The following is a 20,933-nucleotide window of genomic DNA, read 5'->3' on the forward strand; positions in this document are numbered from 1 at the left end:
TGAAAAAGGTGAAAGAGATAATCTTAAGCCATAACCAGATGGTAAGCACAGTTACAGGAAATCCCACAGAATGACACAGTTTTGTTACCTTGCAGACGAGCATAACGGTACAATCCTCAGTGACAGTAAAATACAGATACTCAGAGAAATGTGGACCTAAAAGGACAATAAAGAAGAATCATGTAAATGAGAAAATTAATGGTCAAATGAAGGGGAAGCAACAGAAAAACCACCCAAATCTCCGCTGCGCCACACACACGTCTAAATTCATTATTTTAATCTTGAAAATGAAGCATTACTTGTGCCAGACTGTTTATAAGTCATCAAAGTGCTGATACCTTGCTTCCTAATGTGCTCTTTCCTCTGAAACTCAGCTTCCTTCAGAGCAGCCTTGAACACTGAATGAGAAAAAAAATGCAGCAGACACAGAAATCCAGTTAAAGATGAAACACTGCTGTGCTGCGTTTCTGTTGGTGTGATCAGAGGAGTACGGGCTTTTATTTTAAAACTAAATAATGAATAACCCCCCCCACAAAAATACATCACATTTTTCAAAGCTTATATCAGTTCCCTTACATGGGTCATAGAGACTGTTATGTGAGGGATAAAAAGTCTCACCATCTCCCACCAGGACCAGGGAGCTCTGGGTTTTGGCCTTGCCGTCGTGGATCTGAACAGTGTACGTGCCCTCGTTGGCTCTGGTGAAATGATCCACCGTCATCTGGATGATTCCAGTCGCCACATCGTGACTGATCTTATGACCCTGAGAGGACAAGAATGAAAACATTTAAGCTTCCAATGAGCATTAAATTTAAATGCTTTTAACCTACTTTTCTTCCTCCATTTGTAAAAACTTAGACTTGCATACAATGTTTACAGTATCTGCTCTGCACATAAGAAACTCCTAGAATAATATAAACAAGCTTTGCTTAGTTTCCTTCCACAGGTTCCTTTGCATATTTAACTAAATACATTGACACTGTATTGTATGCTTCACAACTCACTGATGCTAATTCTTCTCAAGCACAGTGTGGATCACCATTATTTTCTTTCTAATCAGTCATATGATCATGTTAAGACATTTTATGTTGAATCAAACATCAAAGTTTGAAGTCACCATGTTGCACGATTACAGAGATACTGAAAGTGAGACGGACAGATAAAACTGTCTGCCTGCCTCTCGGAAAATTAACACTAACGCTCAAATTATATCACGTCATGAAAGATGTCAACCAAAGCTGGGAAACAGCAGAACAGGAAATACTGGAAGCTTCATATATATGTGTGAAAGTCCCAAACACAAACTTCAGAGGTAGACTTGATGAAACAAAAGCCTGCAAGTAATAAACTACAAACAAAACAGAGGACACTTAATTAATAATAATTCAATTAAAGCCTTAAGAATAAGATGTGTGACTGTACTTTTCTATTAGGACTGAAGAGACACAGAAGAGGGCACGTACAACTTCCATATGATTTTCACAATCACCCAGTTCTGAATATTGACTTATATTAACTTTACCTCCCCACTGGTGACTTCTTTGTCATTGACAATGAATCTGTAGGACACAGACGGTGAAATTTTGACAGCCTGCAGCCAGAAACGCACGTGACCTTTCTCCAGGATCTCATAGTTCAGACCGTGTTTCAGAGGAACAACTGCAAAAAAATATGTAAAGATTAGATTATTATGAAACAGAATGTAAATGGGTCTGATGGTGAAGCACAACACTCACCTGGATGTCTGATGGCATAGCTCAGCTCCAGCATGGTGTTCAGGGCTGCAGGTTTCAAGAAAACAAATAACTGTCAGTGAGAAGAACTATAAGGCTCTGAATAATGAAATCTGTGGTCATTTGTATAATTGCGTTCTGCATGTATAACACTTTACAAACATAACTGACCATCCTCAGTAAGAGTGTGGCTGGCAGAGACCCCATCTGTGTCGGTGACGACCACAGAGTATCTGCCCAAATCATCCTTATCGGGGTTGGTGAAAGTAAGTCTGGAGCTGTGAAAAAAATGTAATATCCATTAAAGTCAGAGCAGGAATTCAACTGTGAAAATTCACAAGCCACTGTAGTTCTCACTAGGATTTTGAATCATTTAAATTCAGGCAGCACAGTGGCGTGGTGGTTAGCACTGCTGCCTCATAGGACGTCCTGGGTTTGAATCCACCTTGACCTCTCTGTGTGGAGTTTGCATGTTCTCCCCGTGCCTGCGTGGGTTTCCTCCCACAGTCCAAAGACATGCACTTACTGGGGTTAGGTTAATTGGTCACTCTAAATTGCCCATATATGTGAGTGTGAGTGTGAATGGTTGTCTGTCTCTCTGTGTTAGTCCTGCGACAGGCTGGTGACCTGTACAGGGTGTACCCTGCCTCTCGCCTTATGTCAAACAGTGTTTGAAGCAGAGCACTTTTGTTTCCTCTGTTATATTTCTTTGTGTTTTAGTCTTCACTATTTCTTCATAAATTCATTTTCAAAAATTCTGGAAAAGAAATATGTGATATGCAACAAATTTTAGGTGCACCTTTGGTCAGTCAAACTTTCAGTCAGTCAGTTCCTGCTAAATGCTAAGCTAACATACCACTGGTCTAAAAAATATGTTTTGTTTTTCTCCTGGGAACTTCAGACCAGCTCTTTATTTCAGATATGAAATCTGATTTAAGCTCGCACGCCAGGTTATTGAGATACACATCACTGATATCTTGAGATTTTTGAATATAAATATATCAACACAATGCCTGGAATTTGATCTATTTCTCACCACAACTGCTTTACCAGAGACACATTAAAGCATATTTCTGTGAGTTTAGCTCAAAAATAAAACAAGGTCAGCATCTGAAGCTCCTACTATTGCATTTGTACTGCAGATCCATCTCTCTTTGCAGGAATCAAAAGTAATCACCCAACATGCTCGCATTAAATTTCCCCTGATATCATTTTTCTATCACTTATATCTTGATGAAATCTTTCCCCTCAGCTCATTGCTGACATCACCCAGAGATGATAAAGTAAAAAGTGCACTCATTAGCTAATATGATTTCAGCATGTTATCCACAAACTAGGCAAAAACAGTTTGTTCAAGTACAGGGTTATTATCTAAGTTAATGATTTTTTTCTAGTTTTTTTTAGGTCAGTTAAAAATGCAGAATTGTAAGTTTTTAATTGTTAAACATATCATGAATGAGCCATTTGCTTTATGAATGGAAACAAAAACAGATCCAGCTCTGTTTCATGTTACCATTTCAAATTCACTGAAGGCGAGCTGACAAAGTTAACGAGATCCGGCCTCGAGGGAGGAAGGAGCACACTGCTGCGTTTACTGAAGGATTCTTTAGAGAAAATCATTCCTGCTGTCACCAGAGAAGAAGCTCAAAGCTCCGTCTGAAGCCTCACTGACGCACTGAGGATGAGAGCAAGCTTACGTTCTGCCTTTAGCTGTGACGGCCACTCTGGGACAGTCACCGATGGGCTTGTAGTTCTTCGACCACACAAACTTGGACGTCTCGCAGATCTCACAAGCCTCAAGAGACAGGAAGACGTCTCCGGTTTCCTCGTCCACACCACCCACAATCTCCTTAGTGCCTGCAAATGACAAGTAAAACCCTCCAGTGAGTAATAACAGAAATAAAGTACCCCGCTTGGCATTACCTCTAAAGTTAATGTCATACTTTTAACTGATACGGCCGTAGTCACAGGCTGTATTATAAAGTGTTACCTCAACAAGGTTTGTGTGCATGGGAATGATTTGCAAGTAACTGGAGGGAGAAGCTACAGTATCAAAGATATTCACTTAAAACGAATTTCCTACCAACATCTGCAGTGTTGATTTTCTTTTTAAAGACATATTGAATATTGAAAATTAGAAGGCATTATAGTCAGGGTTCTAAATTAACACCCGCCAACCCGCCAAAAAATCATTTTGGCGGGTGTTAATAAAACTTACTAGCCAATTTTGCCAGTGATGCAAGAGGCATTACATGCATGATACATAAGGCTCCGTTCTCGGTCATTTATCCCCTGGCAGTACTTCCTACATTTCCCATGAACACTATATGCCTTAACGCTACGTCATGACATTATACGCCCATTGGCTGCGCGCAGTTTGTAGTGAAAATAGCGCGAGAAACCATGGAAATGAACGCTAACACCACTGAATATATACACATATATATATATATATATATATATATATATATATATATATATATATATATATATATATATATATATATATAGATGCTGCACCATTGGTGTCCTGATGTCCTTGATCTTTTTGATGCTCTCCTCACCGTCTCTGCAACAAAAGCTGACTGCGAAAGAGGGTTCAGTGTCATGAAGCAGGTGAAAAGTGACTGGCGCTCACGCCTTAAAGATGATACCCTCTCTGACCTCTTGAAAATACAGTTGTGCTCACCTGACATAACTGACTTTGACCCGTCCAAACCATGTCCAAAGCTCACGCAGGCCTAACTTTGTGCACAAACGTGCAGCAAAAAATGAGAGTAGCTCAGATTCTGATGCCGATTCTGAAGAAGAAGAGCTCTGAAGATGTGGTTCAAATAATATAGATAGATAGATAGATAGATAGATAGATAGATAGATAGATAGATAGATAGATAGATAGATAGATAGATAGATAGATAGATAGATAGATAGATAGATAGATAGATAGATAGATAGATAGATAGACAGATAGATAGATAGATAGATAGATAGATAGATAGATAGATAGATAGATAGATCCCAAACCTGTTTGCACTTTCTGTGTATATTTTATGGTATGTGTTGTGTTTTTCATGCTAACAATGTTAATAAAATTATCAAATGCATTCAGTGGCACTGATTTCTCTTACTTTTACCGCATAAAATTTGGCTAGTGGAAATTCTGATTGGCCGGTAACTTTAGAGAGTTACCAGCCACATTGGCTGGTGATCAAAAAAGTTAATTTAGAACCCTGACTATAATGTGTCTATAGAAATAGAGTAAACTAGAAGAGCACTCAGTAGAGCGCACACCCACCCCAAATGTTCTATGTGTCGATGCCACACTGTAATAGATACCACCCAATGTTATCACTCTCCATCATAAATTACTAGATCACAAAGACTAGAAATTTATTTTATTGGCTTTTAAAAACTTTAAAATGTGATTTTATATTTTAACAAAAACATACAGCAGTAAACAGTAACTGTTTATACCTGAGTACCAAACTGCATCGTGATAGATGACAAATTCACTGAGATGTGAATTTAAAATTTTTGACAGTGATGAGATAGGGATTTTTAAAATTTTTGAAAATTTTTTGGTGACCTTGACCTTTGATCTTGAAGATGAAACCATGTGCTCTTGGGCCCCTGAGGAATATTTCCACAAAGTTTCATGAACTTTGGTTCAAAACCTTTCAGGACAGTGCAAATATGTCAATATTGTCCGTATCTCACAACGGCAAAGAATCCTTTTAAAATTCCTGGATCCAGATGGTGATCCGGATCACCACCAAAATGCAATCAATTGTTACTTGTCTCATGCAACGACTCCAGAAACTGTCACTGAAATACGTTCATAATCTTCTGAGTGATCCTGCTAACAGACAAACACAACTGAAAGCAGAACCTCTCCACCTACAGGTGGGTGAGGCAATGACACGAAAGCGCTACAGCCTCTATGGTTAGGTGTGCTGTATGATGTCCAAATATTTAAAATAAAAGACAACTATCATGCTGGTTTTCTCAAGACTCACATCTGTGAAACTTTCCCAGTGTAAATGTTTCGACAGGGTTTGGTGCAGAGTTGGCTGCATAAGTTCAGAGTGTTACGTTTTTGTCACCTGGAAGAGCTTTAGCGACGACTGGCTCAGACAGCTGGGAAGGCTTTCCGATGCCATGTGCATTGACAGCACGAACTCTGAACACGTAGCTTTCACCTTCCTCCAGTCCAGACACCTGCGAAAACCGACGAAAATGTCACGCGGATAGTGTGACTCGGGTGTAGGAAGAGGTTTGGCCATTTGTTGGAACATGCATCATGCATCAGGGTTGCTACCTGCAGGTAATGACGGTGCACAGTTTCCTGATTCAGAGTGACAAACTCTGATGAGCCCTTCTTAGCCATGTCCACAAAGTATCCAGTGACAGCACTCGCTCCAGTATAAACGGGAGCCTTCCACAGGACGACCAGAGAGTGACTTCTGACCTCACTGAAGCTCAAGTCATAGGCTGGGCCTTCAATTTAAAGAAACACATCATCAGGACCACAGAGAACACACCATGCTCTATAAATACAGCTTAACTTTCCCAAGTTATGATTTCAGAAGTCACTCAAGCATTCATATCTGTAAAAAGTCAGTATCTGTACGTAGATGGGTCACTGCTTAGCCATCACTGATGCTGTGGCTTGAATCTAGATGGATTTTTGACCTTTAATACAGGTCACAAACCTTGAATTCTCATTTTACTGATACATTTACAGGAAGTCAGAGGCAAAACAGCAGCTGCCAAATTCACAGTGCAGTACAGAAGAAATAAAGACAATAGTACAGAATCATGGAGGTCACGGGGACAGTCCTGTACCTGGCTCTTCCATGGTCCAAGCTTCACATTTCATTGGACGACTTGCAGCTGATGGCAGACCGACACCAGCCACGTTACCGGCTGTGACTCTGAACTCGTAAAAGGTTCCCTCCTTCAGATTTTCCACCTAACATAACAGGTGGCATGATCATCAGAATCAATGAATAACTGCCCCAAAGAGCAAATGTAAAGGTATCAAGTTTAGCTACACCTGATCAACTCGTGTCTGAACACTCACAGTGCACATTCTTTCCGTGACAGCACTTAGGTTGACCTCTTTCCAGAGTAAAGTATCCGCGTCCCGCTTATCAATGTAGTAGGCGTTGATCTTGGAGCCACCGCAGTGTTTGGGACTCTTCCAGGCCACAGTTATGGAGGACCCATCAGAGCTCAGCATGGTGATGCCAAAGGGAGCGCTGGGAGTTGCTGAACCACAAAGTTTCACATTCATATTTAAACTGTGGACCACAGAATTTTACACGACCGTATCCAGAGCTGTAAACATTTATTTTAATCAGTGTAAGAAACAATGATCGTGATGAGCTGCATGTGAGCCTGTCATGCGCTTTGTCTCAACTGACTGAGCAGCTACTGCAAAACCACATGAATCTGAAGGTTTTAAACTCTTGTGCTGAGTAACCATCAAACTCTGAAGTGTAAAGTGTTTTAGAAAACTTAACGGTGCAGTCAAGTTAAAAATATGTCTCTGTGTGATTAAAACAGACAATAATAAAAAGTGAAGGTCGATAAAGAGAAAGCTATGGGTAAGTAAGGGGGGAGAAAATAAACACAGCTATTGAATACATACCATATTCAGCCCCCCTGCCTGGACAGAATAACAAAATGAATCACACTGAGCATCAAGTTGGCTCAAAGACTCGAATCAATCTTATGAATCATCATTTCTCTGAAAATACACATTCTCCAGTGCATTTCAAACTTTTTTTTTTTAATCAACAGTTTCAAAGAGCTTTCTAACTTTTCAGAAGTAGCACATAAATGGATTCATAAACCTGAAGTTTCTCGTACCGAGGGCAGGCTCCACGGCGATGGGAGAGGACTCCTGAGACTCCTCACTGAGGCCGAACAGGTTGACGGCTTGCACACGGAACACGTAGCTCTCCCCTGGGATCAGGCCATGCACCACAAACCTGAGACACACATTCATTTTTAAAAAAAAAAAAAATCAAATATAAGTAAGAGTTACTGAAATCACCTGGAACAATTCATAGGATATTTTTATGTAAATACTGTTAGTCTAACACTAATTTTATGCAGATGATTAATGTTACACTGAAAGAAGCCATCATGACTTTGTCTTCAGACCTGAGAAGAGCAGAGCAAAGTATAAATATAACCTAAATATGTTTTTTAAATCATCATTTATCCATGAACTGAAACTCCACAAGCTGCCTTTGCCTCATATTGAGCCCAAGACACTCTGAGGCCCCGGAGCCCTCATACCGTTTCAGATAAATGAGTGAGCGCCGTGGAGTTACTGTACTTGTTACATGAAACAGGTAATTTAGCGTCTTGTGCGACACTCCTCTGAAGGAGGCACATTATATTTATATTTGTTAAACTCTGTGGTTTTGGTTCAGTCAGCTGAGCAGCAAAAATGTCTTTGTCAAACTGGATACGGGTGCACAGCTAAAACTGCACAGCTACAAATTACCTGATTGCAACCAGTGTAAACAAGTATTAATAAGAACCAAAGCCATGTTAGACATTTGAATAATAGAAAGACAGCAAGTATCTATATCACCACCGTGAGAGGCTTTTAGTGTGGCCACAGTCAAAATTCAGTTTTTATGCTCCACATACTTTTCTCTCTCATCTTAATGCCGTTGATTCTTAAGTACAGTAATCCCTCACTTATCGCGGGTGTTACGTTCCAGGACCACCCGCGATAAGTGAAAATCTGCAAAGTAGGGACGCTATATTTATTTTAATACTTATACATTATTTTAGTAGTTATACACTATTTAAAGTTTTTATAAACCCTCCCCACACACTTATACACCAAATATATACTACGCATGTGAAGAACGAGTACCGCAAAAACCCACGAAACAGCGAAAATACCGCGATAAATATTTTACACTAATATTGATTGAAAACCCGCGAAACAGCGAGTCTGCGAAAAGTGAACCGCGAAGTAGCGAGGGATTACTGTAATTTAATGGTGGCCTTGTTTGTGAAATAAAGTTACATTTTCCTAAAGACTGCAATAAGATATTATATAAAAGGTGTGCTATGTAGCTCCTGGTTCTGGCAACCTGCATTCTTTCTTATAGCCAGCAGGGGGCCACAATTCTGGTTGCAGAAGAAGTCTGACTGCATAAAAGGTTATGGTAAAATGACCCTACTGCTCACTTATCTTTGAACTCAGTAAACACTTTCCTGATACCTTTATGTTCTCAACTGAGTTTCAAGCTTTAGTGAACACAACATGTAATTTATGATCTCATTTAGAGACAAACAGATGATAAAGTAAAGCACGCTTTAGGGATCTTTGACAAAAACGCCAAGATGGTGACGGCTTCAAGACAGGACTTCACAAATCAATGAATGATGCCATGCTGGCTACATCCACCATATGACAATTCACAAGATGTTCCATTAATAGTAACACTTACCTGGTATGTTTGAAGGGTTTGTGGTTGCAGGGGAACCATTCCTTGGCTCCAACGATGCGGCCATCGATGTAATATCCCATGAGGTTTTTCTGGTGTTTGGGGGGGTCCCACTGCACAAACACGGATGACTTGGTGTTCCTAGTAGCAACAACTTGACCGGGAGCAGAGGGGACACCTGTTTGCCGAAGGGAAAAAAATGCAATTACTTCACAAGGCTTCATCTGAAAAGATATTTATGTTTTAATAGAATTTTAAAAAAATGATCCATATTTTAGTCACATTTTAAAGCTACATACAAAGAGTGAAAAAAAAACAATTCTAACACTCAACATCTAAAAAACATTTCAAAGGTTCAAATCGTTTTTTTAAGTAAAATCAATTTAAATTTCTTAATGCTTATTGCAAATGTTTTACAATTACTTGAACTATAAATACTGTTTGAAATGTCAGATGATTCATTTGAGACTGAATTATCTGTAGTAAATGGTCAGACAGTAATGTACAGAAGGATCATATTTTGATATCCAAGTCACATGAAAAGAAACTCTTCTGCTTCAGTCTTTGGGCAGATAATTCTTCATACTTTATTATATATTAATAGCACAGTTCCACAGCTGTAAATAAATATTTCTGCTGTAAATCATAAGTTATTACAATGGCTAATTATTTTGGAGGAAATGTATCAGTTCCTTGGATTTGCTTTTTCACTGAGCAGATATCCTGAAGATGAGCTCTGAATAATACTGAAGGTTTGACTTCAGCATCCTTTTCTGCAGGTTTCAGTGACTGCTCCTCAAAAAACATGCACTATTGATTTTTTGTGCAGTTTTCAGTGTTACTGTATATTGTGTGCACAAAGATGGTGATTAAACACAGTGCAGAGGACTTTTTTTAAGATCCAGTGAAATTACTTTGACATGTTTCTTTACAGATGTTTGGGCAGAACATGATGTCAGACGAGTGTTACTGGGATTTCATTTGGATTCAGGCACAAGAGCCGTGAATAATTTGATCTCTTTTATTAGCTTCTTGTTACAGGGTAACAAGATAGCCTCCTGAGCCATCTCCAGGTGCTCCAATCATCACTCACAGTGAGGACACACACATGCAGACAGTGGAGGAGTGAAGTTACAGCTTTATACTTTCATTTGTCTGTACATACCAATTGGAAGCTCGATACCTGCAAAACACAGTCACTCACTTTTAACACAAGGTCAGCGTGGGTCTCTTGTGGATATATTTACATAATATATGCACTGAAATACTTTGCTTAATGTATGTTTACGTGTTTTAGTGGCCGTCCTATTTGGACAAGATCTAAATTCTGGGTGAAGCATGGACTGAATAGAGAGACATTTAATATTTACAATTCTAAGAAATTACAAAGTTTGATGACACATTCTCAATCTTGCACCCAAGTTTCAGCATTTCTTCCCAGGTTTTGTGTGGATTGCGCACATATTGCTGCATATATAAAACTTCGAGTCTGCACTGGTCCTGGCTCTTACCGTCTTCATCAACCTTTTGGATGGGCTCAGAGGGCGCGGAGGCCTCACTGGAGCCATACATGTTGACCGAATATACTCGGAACTGGTACTTTTTCCCGTCTTGCAAATCAAAAACCGGGTAACGAGGGGAGTGCAGTCTGACTGCTGTGTTGATCTGCTGCCATTCTCCAGTGCCTGCTAAGCACTGTGGGAGAGTCAGGGAGGGGGGGGGGGGGTGAGAAGGTACAGCCATCTGTGACCTCATGGATACAGCACAAATAAAAAGAGCAGCTTTCATGATGTCTGTTTTTATAAAGTTAAAGCTCACTTTTATTTTGATTAGGTGACATAGCTATATTAAAGTGTGTGACTGATATAGGAATCTTAAATAACAAAGTGGATGTTTGTGTGTGTGTGTGTGTGTGTGTGTGTGTGTGCAGTATAATCACTCTGATGTACTCTAATGTTAGAAATTCTGCTAATTACAGCTGAAGTGTAACTGAAGAGGAGGCAGTGTTAACATTGTTACTCAAGAACAAACCAAACATGAAGATAACTTTTTCCCACAATTGCATCATATAATAAACAGTTTACTGAACATTTGACATCAAAAATACTAAAGAACAATTCTAATACATCAGACATGTAATAAAGAATTCTACAACTTATGTAAAATTACTTGAAATCTAGCAGCGTTTATAAAGAAACTAATTGACATCTACAGACGGGTACTAATACATACATTACATTTGAATTTCTAGCATATGGATTCACTGTGGGCGACTACTGTATGGATTGTTATTCACAATATATAGATTTTGAATTGACCTGACAATGCAAACAATACATTATAAGCTCACAGTTATATGTGTGTGTGCTTGTAATATATGCGTGAAAACATGCCACCTCCTAAACTGGATGCAGTAAATCCATCGTTACGCATTAATGTTGGGTAGCAGTTCAAACCCACAGAACTTCCTCTAAAGAGGATCTCAAAAGTTCAAAATGTATCATAATGAAATCTGGGGATTTGTCATATAGATTCCTGTAATATTTTTATGTGATATTAAAAATATGTAATTTGGGCTAAGTACAGTTTCAACCAAATGTAATGAAGCTTCACTTGCATGCAGTGCTGATAGGAAATTGGGGAAAATTATAAATTAAAAAAAATATTACTATTAAAAGAATTTAAATAAAAATTAAGAGGACACTGACATGAGAGTTTAAAAGGTGAATGTCTCGTTTATCCCTCAGGTACAGAACAGGTTAAATCGGCTTTACTGACAGAGACTGAAGGCCAAACAGGAAGCAGCACACACCTTCTCGATGACGTACCACAGCGGAGCGCGGCCACGAGGTCTCGGGGGCTTCCAGCTCAGCACGACATACGACTTGAAAATTTCGGACGCGTGCACATTTGTGGGTTCACCTGGTATAGTTACGTAGCCTAGATCGGGAGTGAACAGTGTTGAGGCATAAAGTACACAGAACAGCAGCCACTGCAGAAGCCCCACATTATCCACTTTGTGAGATTTTTATAATGATTTTTACAGCACTTCAACCTTTATCTGTGACCATGCTTTCACAGGCAGGGAGGAGATTAAAGATGCAACACTGTATGGCTTGAAATAATGTATTTCATACATTTTTACTCACAAATGTTTTAAAAAAAAAATACAACTGACTGACCACATCTTGTTGTATGAGTGCATCGCATAATTCGATCTGAGAGATCAATTCAATTCAATTCAATTTTATTTATATAAATCACAACAAACTGTCGCCTCAAGTCCTGCCTCTGTTTCAAAGCTGGTTAAACTCTAAAGGGGCTGATCAGGTAAGCTGGTGGAATTTTATTAAAACTCAAAGTATTATTTTGGTTGCATTCAACAGTAACTGAAAATCAAATGCTACACTAGAGCTGTCACAACCTCAAGTGTGGTTTGGTGGTTGAATGCTCACAGAATATTTTAGCCTTTCATATACAGTTCATACAGTATAGCAATTAGATAAGCCAGAATGTGGACAAACCCCCAAAATCAGATTTGAGATTTTTAAAACCAGAAATATGAACTACCCAAAGAAGAAATTATAACAAGAAATGATAAACATCTTCAGCCCTACAGCCATAAATGCACAGAACCTGCCTGAGAACTTTAGTGAAAATGAAAGTTAACAGTGAAATGTGGGACTTCTACACCCGCTTCATTTATGATATTATACAAAGATTTATTATTTTTAATATTTTCTTTTAGCTTTTTTAAATTAGTTTTTTCAGTTATGGGTTTTTGTTAAAGTAGTGTATTAAATGAGCTGGGAAAAAAATGTAAAAACAAAACTTTTTCAGTTGAAGTGTGAACAGAAAAATTGAAATTAGGTCAAAAACTGCACCACAAAAGTTAGAACGGGGGGGTGGGGGGTGCTGTTTAAACAGAACACATTATGAGCAGATAACTGATTAGATCTAAGATCAGCACATAAATGTTTTGTAATAATATAAAACATAATTCCTTATTTGTTATTGAAAGAATTAATCAGAACTGATCATTCCCAATAACTAGTTATATAAGAAGGAAATATTCAGTGATATAATGAAGTGGAATAAAAACCATCAGTGAGACTCTGATGACTGAAGGTGAATTTTTAATGTGAACCTCCCGTTAAAATGTAAACATGTTCTCATGAAGCTGCTGACGTTTGGAAAGAGTGACGGGTGTTAGTATTTAGTGAGATTGTGAGGAAGTGGTTTAACGGTGGAGGGAAACAAAATGCTGAAACCAGACCAGTCTTTAACCACTGTACCTTCCAGCTCATCATCCTTTATCACTATGTCGTGCTTTCCTTCAATTTTAATCACTGTTGCAGGAAATGACAACAACAGCTCGGTCAGGAAACGCTGGTATCCTGCTGTCCTGTGTTTTGTATTTACCTTCCTCTGTACCTTGCAGTCTTTCACTCTCTGCAGCATCCAGGGCCGTCACTTTGTCTGACTTGCGCGAAGGCCTGCTGATACCGCTGCTGTTCACGGCTCTGACCCGGAAGTGGTAGGAATGGCCCACCTTCAAGCCATGCACTGGGTATTTACAGATTTTCACTGGGGCATCATTGCACTGGACCCAAGTGTCGGTGCCAGCTTCACACCTATGCAACAGATCATTTATGGTAAGTTAACTTTTCACTATCAGGAATTTAAAAGATGAACTCTCTGCCTAACCACTGTGTGATTCCATTTGTAGTATATGGATTCAAGTATTTTTGTTTGAAAAAAAAAAACTGCCAAACATTTTTGAAGTTCAGTAATTAGTCTGAGATGTCTAGGAAATTTTTAAAAATGGTTGTGAACGTCCAAGGTATGATGTGTTCAAATGTCTTATTTTGATCCATTTACAATTTAAAACTAAACAGATATTAGGTTACAATGACATAATGACAAATCTACAATAAAAATGACAGAGAATATTCGACAATTTTACTTAACAAAACAATCAAATTGTAAATCAACTAATCAAACAAGTGATGCCGGGCGCAACAAACTCCATCACGGCAGATGTTTTAGATGATTTGAACGTTGTCCGTCTCACAAACATATCACTCTCCGAACACTGAATCACAGAGATAACACATACACTATATTACTAAAAATATCCACTCATCTGCCTTCACACACATATGAACTGGAGCAACATCCCATTCTTAATCCATAGGATTTAATATGATATTGGCCCATCCTTTGCAACTATAACAGCTTCATCGCTTTTGGGAAGGCTTTCCACAAGGTTTAAGAGTGTTTATGGGAATTTTTGACCACTTTTTGACCATTCTTCCTGACCATTCCTCCAGACACTGATGTTGGAGAAAAGTCCTGGCTCACAGTCTCTGCTCTAATTCATCCCAAAGGTGTTCTATCAGGTTGAGTTCAGGACTCTGTGCAGGCCAGTCAAGTTCTTCCACACCAAACTCTTATCCATGTCTTTATGGAGCTGCTTTGTGCACTGGTGTGCAGTCATGTTGGAACAGGAAGGGGTCATCCCCAAACTGTTCCCACAAAGTTGGGAGCATCAAATTGTCCAGAATGTCTTGGTATGCTGAAGCATTAAGAGTTCCTTTCACTGGAGCTGAGGGGCCGAGTCTAGTTCCTGAAAAACAACCCCACACCATAATCCCCCCTCCACCAAACTTTACACTTGGCACAGTGCAGTCAGATAAGTACTGTTCTCCTGGCAACCACCAAACCCATCTTTGGGATGAATCAATGTCTGACCACACAAATGGACTTCTGAAAAAAATGGTCAAAAATTCCCATAAACACTCCTAAACCTTGTGGAAAGCCTTCCCAGAAGAGTTGAAGCTGTTATAGCTGCAAAGGGTGGGCTGACATCATATTAAACCCTCTGGATTACGAATGGGATGTTACTCAAGTTCATATGTGTGTGAAGGCAGACGGGCGAATACTTTTAGTAATATAGTGTACAGTACCTGGCATTTACTTTAGAAAATCTTCTAATGCAGCTCAATAAATATGACTTATCATACGTTGACTCATTTCCTTGGCATTAAGTGCAGTATAAATCCACTGTATTCATGTTAGTGTGCCAACTCTGGACTATTTTAAGAAAGATTCTTATGCCTTCTCAAGATGAAAACTGACCGATCCACAAAGTATCCGGTGATGGGCGGCTCATTGACGGTGTTTGGGGGTTTCCAAGCAACCAGGACATAGTCTGAGTTGACGTCATAGGCCTTTATGCTCATTGGTGCACCGGGGACTCCAGGTGCAGAGGGAGCAGCATCTAGGGAATGAAGAAACACGGGTTTAAGTATCCTGGGTAGGAAGACTGGAAGGTGAAGCAACGCATGTTTGATGTCTATATACTGATATACAGCGGTACCTAGTATAGAAAAGGATTAAAAACCCTTACTTGATAACTGATGAAACATTTTATGTTGCTAAATTTGGGATATACAGGTAACCTGAATGAAACTTTCACTAATTAACAGTAGGGTAGTAGAGCAGCTGTAAAATGATCCCTCATTTGGTCATGCTCAGGCACTTCCATGATCAGGTTTGGGAGGAACTGATGCAGGTGCAGGTGAGTTTATGAGAACTTGAAAGTTTAGAACAAATTAAACATTTGCATGAAAATGTCACCGAGCTAACTGCCCTTCAATTCATGCACTTGTACAGCAGAAGTACAGAAGTACTTATTCATCTTTTATCTATATTTAGTTTAAGTATTTCTGTTGCAAGACAGCAACCAGCAGGTAAAATCACTGTGGTAACGTCACAGTGTTGCGTGATGGAGTGTCGTGTCCTACCGGAGACAAACAAGTAGGCGCTATGCTCAGCGGTGCCATCCTTCGTAAAGATCCGAAGCGTGTACAGGCCCTCGTCATCTTTGGCCAGGTGAGGCAGAGTAAGAGAGGCAGCGCCTCCGCCCACTGACATCTCTACCAGTTTGCTTGGTTTTAACAGTTTATCTTTTAGAAGACAAGATGGAGGAAACAGTGAGAAGAGACAAAACTTCACAGTCAACTAACAGCGCTGCACACAACACAGCAGATCCACAGCTGAATGAACGAAAGAGTGAAAGAAAATCTGACCATCTCTGTACCACTGGGCGTAGGGTGGTACATTAGGGAGATCGGGGACAACCACCATGGTACACACCAGTCTGATGGAGCTGCCCTCCACACCAAAAGACACTGGGAACCGGTTGAGCAGGGTGACCTCTAGCTTACTGGCATGGATATCAGTCAGATAAGGCACTGGAGGACAAGAATTGGCCCATCATCAGTAATCAGATAATCATATTTTCTTACTCTGTGCAGAGTGTGTTTGCAGTATCAGAATGATGATTTGCAGTTATGGATATAAATCTGGCCTTTATTCAGTGTAGCTGTATGATAATCAATTCAAAATGATCCAAATTCAGATGAAACATGTGGTACCAGGAACCAAAATGAGGTTTAAGGACCACGACAGATTTACTTATCTAAAGGGGCAACCACACAGGAAGCAACTAGCAGCAATGTAGTGACGAGAGACCATAAAGAGTTGAGAACATTCAGCAACATAACCTCTGAAAATGGAAACTTGGCATGTCCTAAGTTTTCTAAACGAGAGTGAATCTTAAATAGGGTATTCCTGCTTGATTAGTTTTGACAAAGAAGATGTCTAGTGTTTCAGATCAAAATGAAAAGATCATGTGGAAGTAAATATTTTCCTAATTGCTCATTATTTAAATCCCCGAACAAGTATATGAATGTCCATCCAGATCACCTGCTGCTCATCTAAAGACAGATCTATGTTTTGTTTTTCTTCTCAGACAGTCACAGGACAGGAGCGGCTTGCCATAAAAGTTTCCACTTCTTATCAGGCCTCTTATTGCGCTGCTATTTCAAGTCTCATGATTCCATGAGGTTGTGTCTGGGCATGACACCTCAATGGCCAAACTCAGCATTACTAACTGCCCTTATGCTCTCACCTAGACCAAGCTGGCAGGACTCCCCGGCTCCTGCTGGTCCTGTGAGGAAAAGAAATTTAGATTCATGTTTACCGAGAAGAACATGGCAGGTGAACAATGTCTTGGAGAAAGAGAGAGGCTTACTCTTCACAGTAACTTTAGCCTTGCTGGTAGCTGTGCCATGCTGGTTGGTTGCCACAGCAGAGTACTCAGCAGTATCACTCACAACACACCTACAAGGTCAGACACAGTAGGAACATGATTTCACTGATTTCTGTATATGAACACTTAGAGCTGATTCGATCTGATTTGAAGGACATGTCCTCTACCCCAGCTTCAAATAATATTTCAGAGACAGTTCTATCGGGGTTGCTGTAACACAGGTCATCTACTAACTGGAAAGTCAGTGGTTTGATTTCTGACTGCTCCAGTCTGCATGCCTAAGTACCCTTGGGCAAGAAACTGAACCCTAAGCTGCTCACTGATGTGTTCATTGGAGTGTGAATGTGTGTGAATGTTAGATAGAAAGCACTTAAGTGTAGAAAAAAAAGTGCTTGTATGAATGAGGCGTGTTGTATAGTCCATTTATTTAGACTACTACAAGGTTAAAAATACAATAACTCGAGGCACAGTAACAGTGTGTAACACAAATGTTTAACTCTGTAACCATCATTTGAACCTGTTACATCCTGATTCAGTCTCGTATTAAACTAATGCATGTTTGTGTTTTTGCTTTTGCAGCACTACAATTCCTTTAAATTATTTGTGAGACTGTTCATCTCCAGATTATGGTGTGCACAGTTTTTATGACGCCCAGGAAGACTACCAACTCCCCTTCTTCAAAACCTGAGCCCATGATATAGTCATGGAGCAGACAGAGGTAAGCTCTTTCTTCTCTCAGCCACATTGAGCGACTGTTTGTTCTCCAAGCATAGAAGGAAGAAATGCAACCTTCAGCCTGGCCTGAACTATTTTAAAAGATGATCCATTTACTCAGCTGTGACGGACATGAATGCTGCATCCTTTTTGTCACTTGGTACTTTTTGCATAAAGAATTTGAAGTTTGGCAAGTAAACCACAATGTCCTCAATGACCTTCAAATGTAAGGACAGTCCAGAGATATTCAAATTCTCAGTGAGAGAGAGGGACAGAGAGAGAGGCTGAGTGCAGCGGGAGGAATTCGTGGCTCGAATGACGCAAAGGTCAGCACTCCAGCACGAACAGCTGAGGGGTCTTGAAGATGACGAAAAGAAACAGGCTGGGCCCTCACCCTCAATTTAGCAATCTTCTTCTCTGTAACTCTCGAGCTGACTATCAATCAAGATAATGTGCTAACAAAATAAAAGTCCTGTAAGTGTAAGCTTCAACACTGAACCTGTCAAATCCTGCTGTCAGTCACACTGTCGTTCCCAATTTGTTTCTAAGTTTCACTCAATCGTCAAAGCGCCTCAATTGACAAAGTACAGTAATGTGCAAAAGTCACCCCTCATTTCTTTATATTTTGCTAGGAAAATAGAAATGAGGTGCAGTGATTTACTGTAACCTGTAAACATAAATGTAAATACAGTATGTAAGACAAAAACAGAGTTTGTACAGTTCTAAAGAGCTGGAAAGTCTGTGTTCATAATAATCATTTGTGACAAGTTCCCCAAAACCACAGTCCCAAACCATGACAGAGTCTCCACTGTGTTTTATAGATGGCTGCAGACACTCTCTGTCGTACCTCTCATACTTCTCGTACCTCCCGTCACGTCTTTGCTGGATTCCCCCCCCCCCCCCCCCCCCCCCCCTATTTCTTAAGGTCCGGACTTTCAGACTTTCTCCTTTTGTCCTACACTTGTTCAGTTTCCTCAGATATTTTAAGGACATACTGCACACCATTCAGAGATGTGTCAAGTTTTCAGGTAATAGCTCTTTGGGAACCTTGTTGGTGCAATTTGTCTGTTATGTGTGGACACAACACTGGTTCATCCCTTGAGTTAGGTGCCTTTTTTGCACTTGAATGGTTCATAGGTCAGTGTTAAATGGCTTCACACACACACACACACACACACACACACACACACACACACACACACACACACACACACACACACACACACACACACACACACACAAACAAAGAAACCAAAAACACATTCCTCTGTAATTGGTCAGGTATGAGGACTGGACTGAAAAAGAGTGAAAAAGCAGCCAATGTCCAAAGAGAAACTCTGAAAGATATTAAGAAAGCCTGGAGAACTATTGCTCAAGAGCACTTTAAAAATGACAATAAAGTCTGGCTCCTTGGAAAAAATATACACAAATGAGGGGTGACTTAAGACTTTTACACAATACTGAATAATATATTCATGGATACATAATTTCACTCCATGTTGCCTGAAAATTAGTTCAGGTATCTTAGTCTAAGTATATACGGCAGTGTGACATTTTTACTACTGTAGATTACCATAGATGTTATTCTATAATCTGTCACTGGAACTTTTACAAATGACCCAAATCACAATGCTACGGCATACTGACATTGATTCAATATTTAAATCCTATTTATATGGTATTAATAATACACTGCCACTTCCCTATTGGTAGCAGTATTGCAGTTTAATGATGCCATCTGGCAGAAAAGGAAAACGATGCAGTAACCAGTACCCTCGGTTACTACCACAGTCTGTGGCTACTGCTGCCACTCAAAATCTTCTTTGAGGATTCAAAGGTGACAACAGCCAATCATTCTGCACCTGGTCGAAGTGTTATGGAAATAACACCACAGTTTTATCTTCTTTTAGCTGTGGTAATGAGATGTAATGAAAATCTGGCATCATGACAGCAGTAATCACCAACACATATCAGTGATTAATAACTCCATTTTACTGTACCAGTTTGCTTCCCTATATTAACTGATCTGCATGGTATTTATTTAAACCTAAATCCAGATTAAAAGAAAAAGCTCAGCGTCCATCAGTTGATTCTTATGAAATTCCTCAAACCAACAAACTCCAATTTTTGATGTCTGACTACGAATGGCTACTCAGAGTTCTGGATAATACATACCTGCTAATGATCAAACCATGGACTCCATACTTGTTCTCAATCTTGTACTTTCCTGGGACGCTCAGTGGGTCTACTGGCACACCATCTTTATACCTGCCAAAGAATCTGAATCAGTGTCACACCACAGTGATGTTATAAACTCCTAAATATATATATAAAAAAAAAAAAAAAAAATATATATATATATATATATATATATATATATATATATATATATATATATATATATATATATATATATATATATATATATAAATCAACAGTGTATGGGGACACAGCACATTAAAAAGGACCATTCATTGATAAAGTGAAATATACAGAACATTTAAAGCAGGGAGAGTATGGTGAACACTGCTTATTGGTACTAAAAGGATCAATGCTAGTGCTACATATTTTGAGGGGAGGGGCATCACATTGCTATAATTTTTCTCATAATAAAACAGCCAATTAAGACCTTTAAATAAATCAGAAGAGCATGAAAATGGCATTACCACACGGAAAAGTTACAGTCAGATCTAAAAACCAACTCGAGTGTGATGGGAGTATTCTGACCATTTAACAATGGGCCTTGGGTTTCCCTCCACAGTGCAGAACAGCTTGACAGGAGTCTTCTCCCACACAGTGTGTGGCCGCAGGGCCACCAGGAAGTCTGGCATTTTAGGGAATTCCTCCAACAAATCCAACCTCTTTGTCATCATGCCCTTAACCTGG

At 39.5% G+C, this 20,933-nt stretch overlaps 1 protein-coding gene across 5 annotated transcripts in view; it reads right to left on the bottom strand.

Moving 5' to 3' along the window:
- myom2a (myomesin 2a) overlaps nt 1-20,933 on the bottom strand; it is a 55,577-nt gene that overhangs the window by 6,318 nt on the left and 28,326 nt on the right. For 4 of the 5 annotated variants that reach the window (XM_030731033.1, XM_030731041.1, XM_030731020.1 and 1 more), the window contains 21 exons: nt 20,775-20,929; nt 20,223-20,315; nt 17,316-17,404; nt 17,193-17,231; nt 16,309-16,473; nt 16,024-16,185; nt 15,356-15,497; nt 13,637-13,848; nt 9,218-9,392; nt 7,608-7,729; nt 6,817-7,004; nt 6,579-6,705; nt 6,052-6,230; nt 5,837-5,951; nt 3,431-3,590; nt 1,905-2,011; nt 1,737-1,781; nt 1,523-1,659; nt 619-763; nt 339-398; nt 89-156 (listed from right to left, as the gene is read on the bottom strand). In XM_030731033.1, the coding sequence (XP_030586893.1) occupies nt 89-156; nt 339-398; nt 619-763; nt 1,523-1,659; nt 1,737-1,781; nt 1,905-2,011; nt 3,431-3,590; nt 5,837-5,951; nt 6,052-6,230; nt 6,579-6,705; nt 6,817-7,004; nt 7,608-7,729; nt 9,218-9,392; nt 13,637-13,848; nt 15,356-15,497; nt 16,024-16,185; nt 16,309-16,473; nt 17,193-17,231; nt 17,316-17,404; nt 20,223-20,315; nt 20,775-20,929 (2,685 nt within the window). Of the gene's footprint in view, nt 1-88; nt 157-338; nt 399-618; nt 764-1,522; nt 1,660-1,736; nt 1,782-1,904; nt 2,012-3,430; nt 3,591-5,836; nt 5,952-6,051; nt 6,231-6,578; nt 6,706-6,816; nt 7,005-7,607; nt 7,730-9,217; nt 9,393-10,379; nt 10,398-10,725; nt 10,910-12,026; nt 12,155-13,509; nt 13,564-13,636; nt 13,849-15,355; nt 15,498-16,023; nt 16,186-16,308; nt 16,474-17,192; nt 17,232-17,315; nt 17,405-20,222; nt 20,316-20,774; nt 20,930-20,933 lie in introns of all 5 variants that reach the window. The other variant, XM_030731048.1, reaches the window with a different exon arrangement.

Source organism: Archocentrus centrarchus, chromosome 1 (assembly GCF_007364275.1).
Source record: "Archocentrus centrarchus isolate MPI-CPG fArcCen1 chromosome 1, fArcCen1, whole genome shotgun sequence".
Classification (NCBI taxonomy): domain Eukaryota; kingdom Metazoa; phylum Chordata; class Actinopteri; order Cichliformes; family Cichlidae; genus Archocentrus; species Archocentrus centrarchus.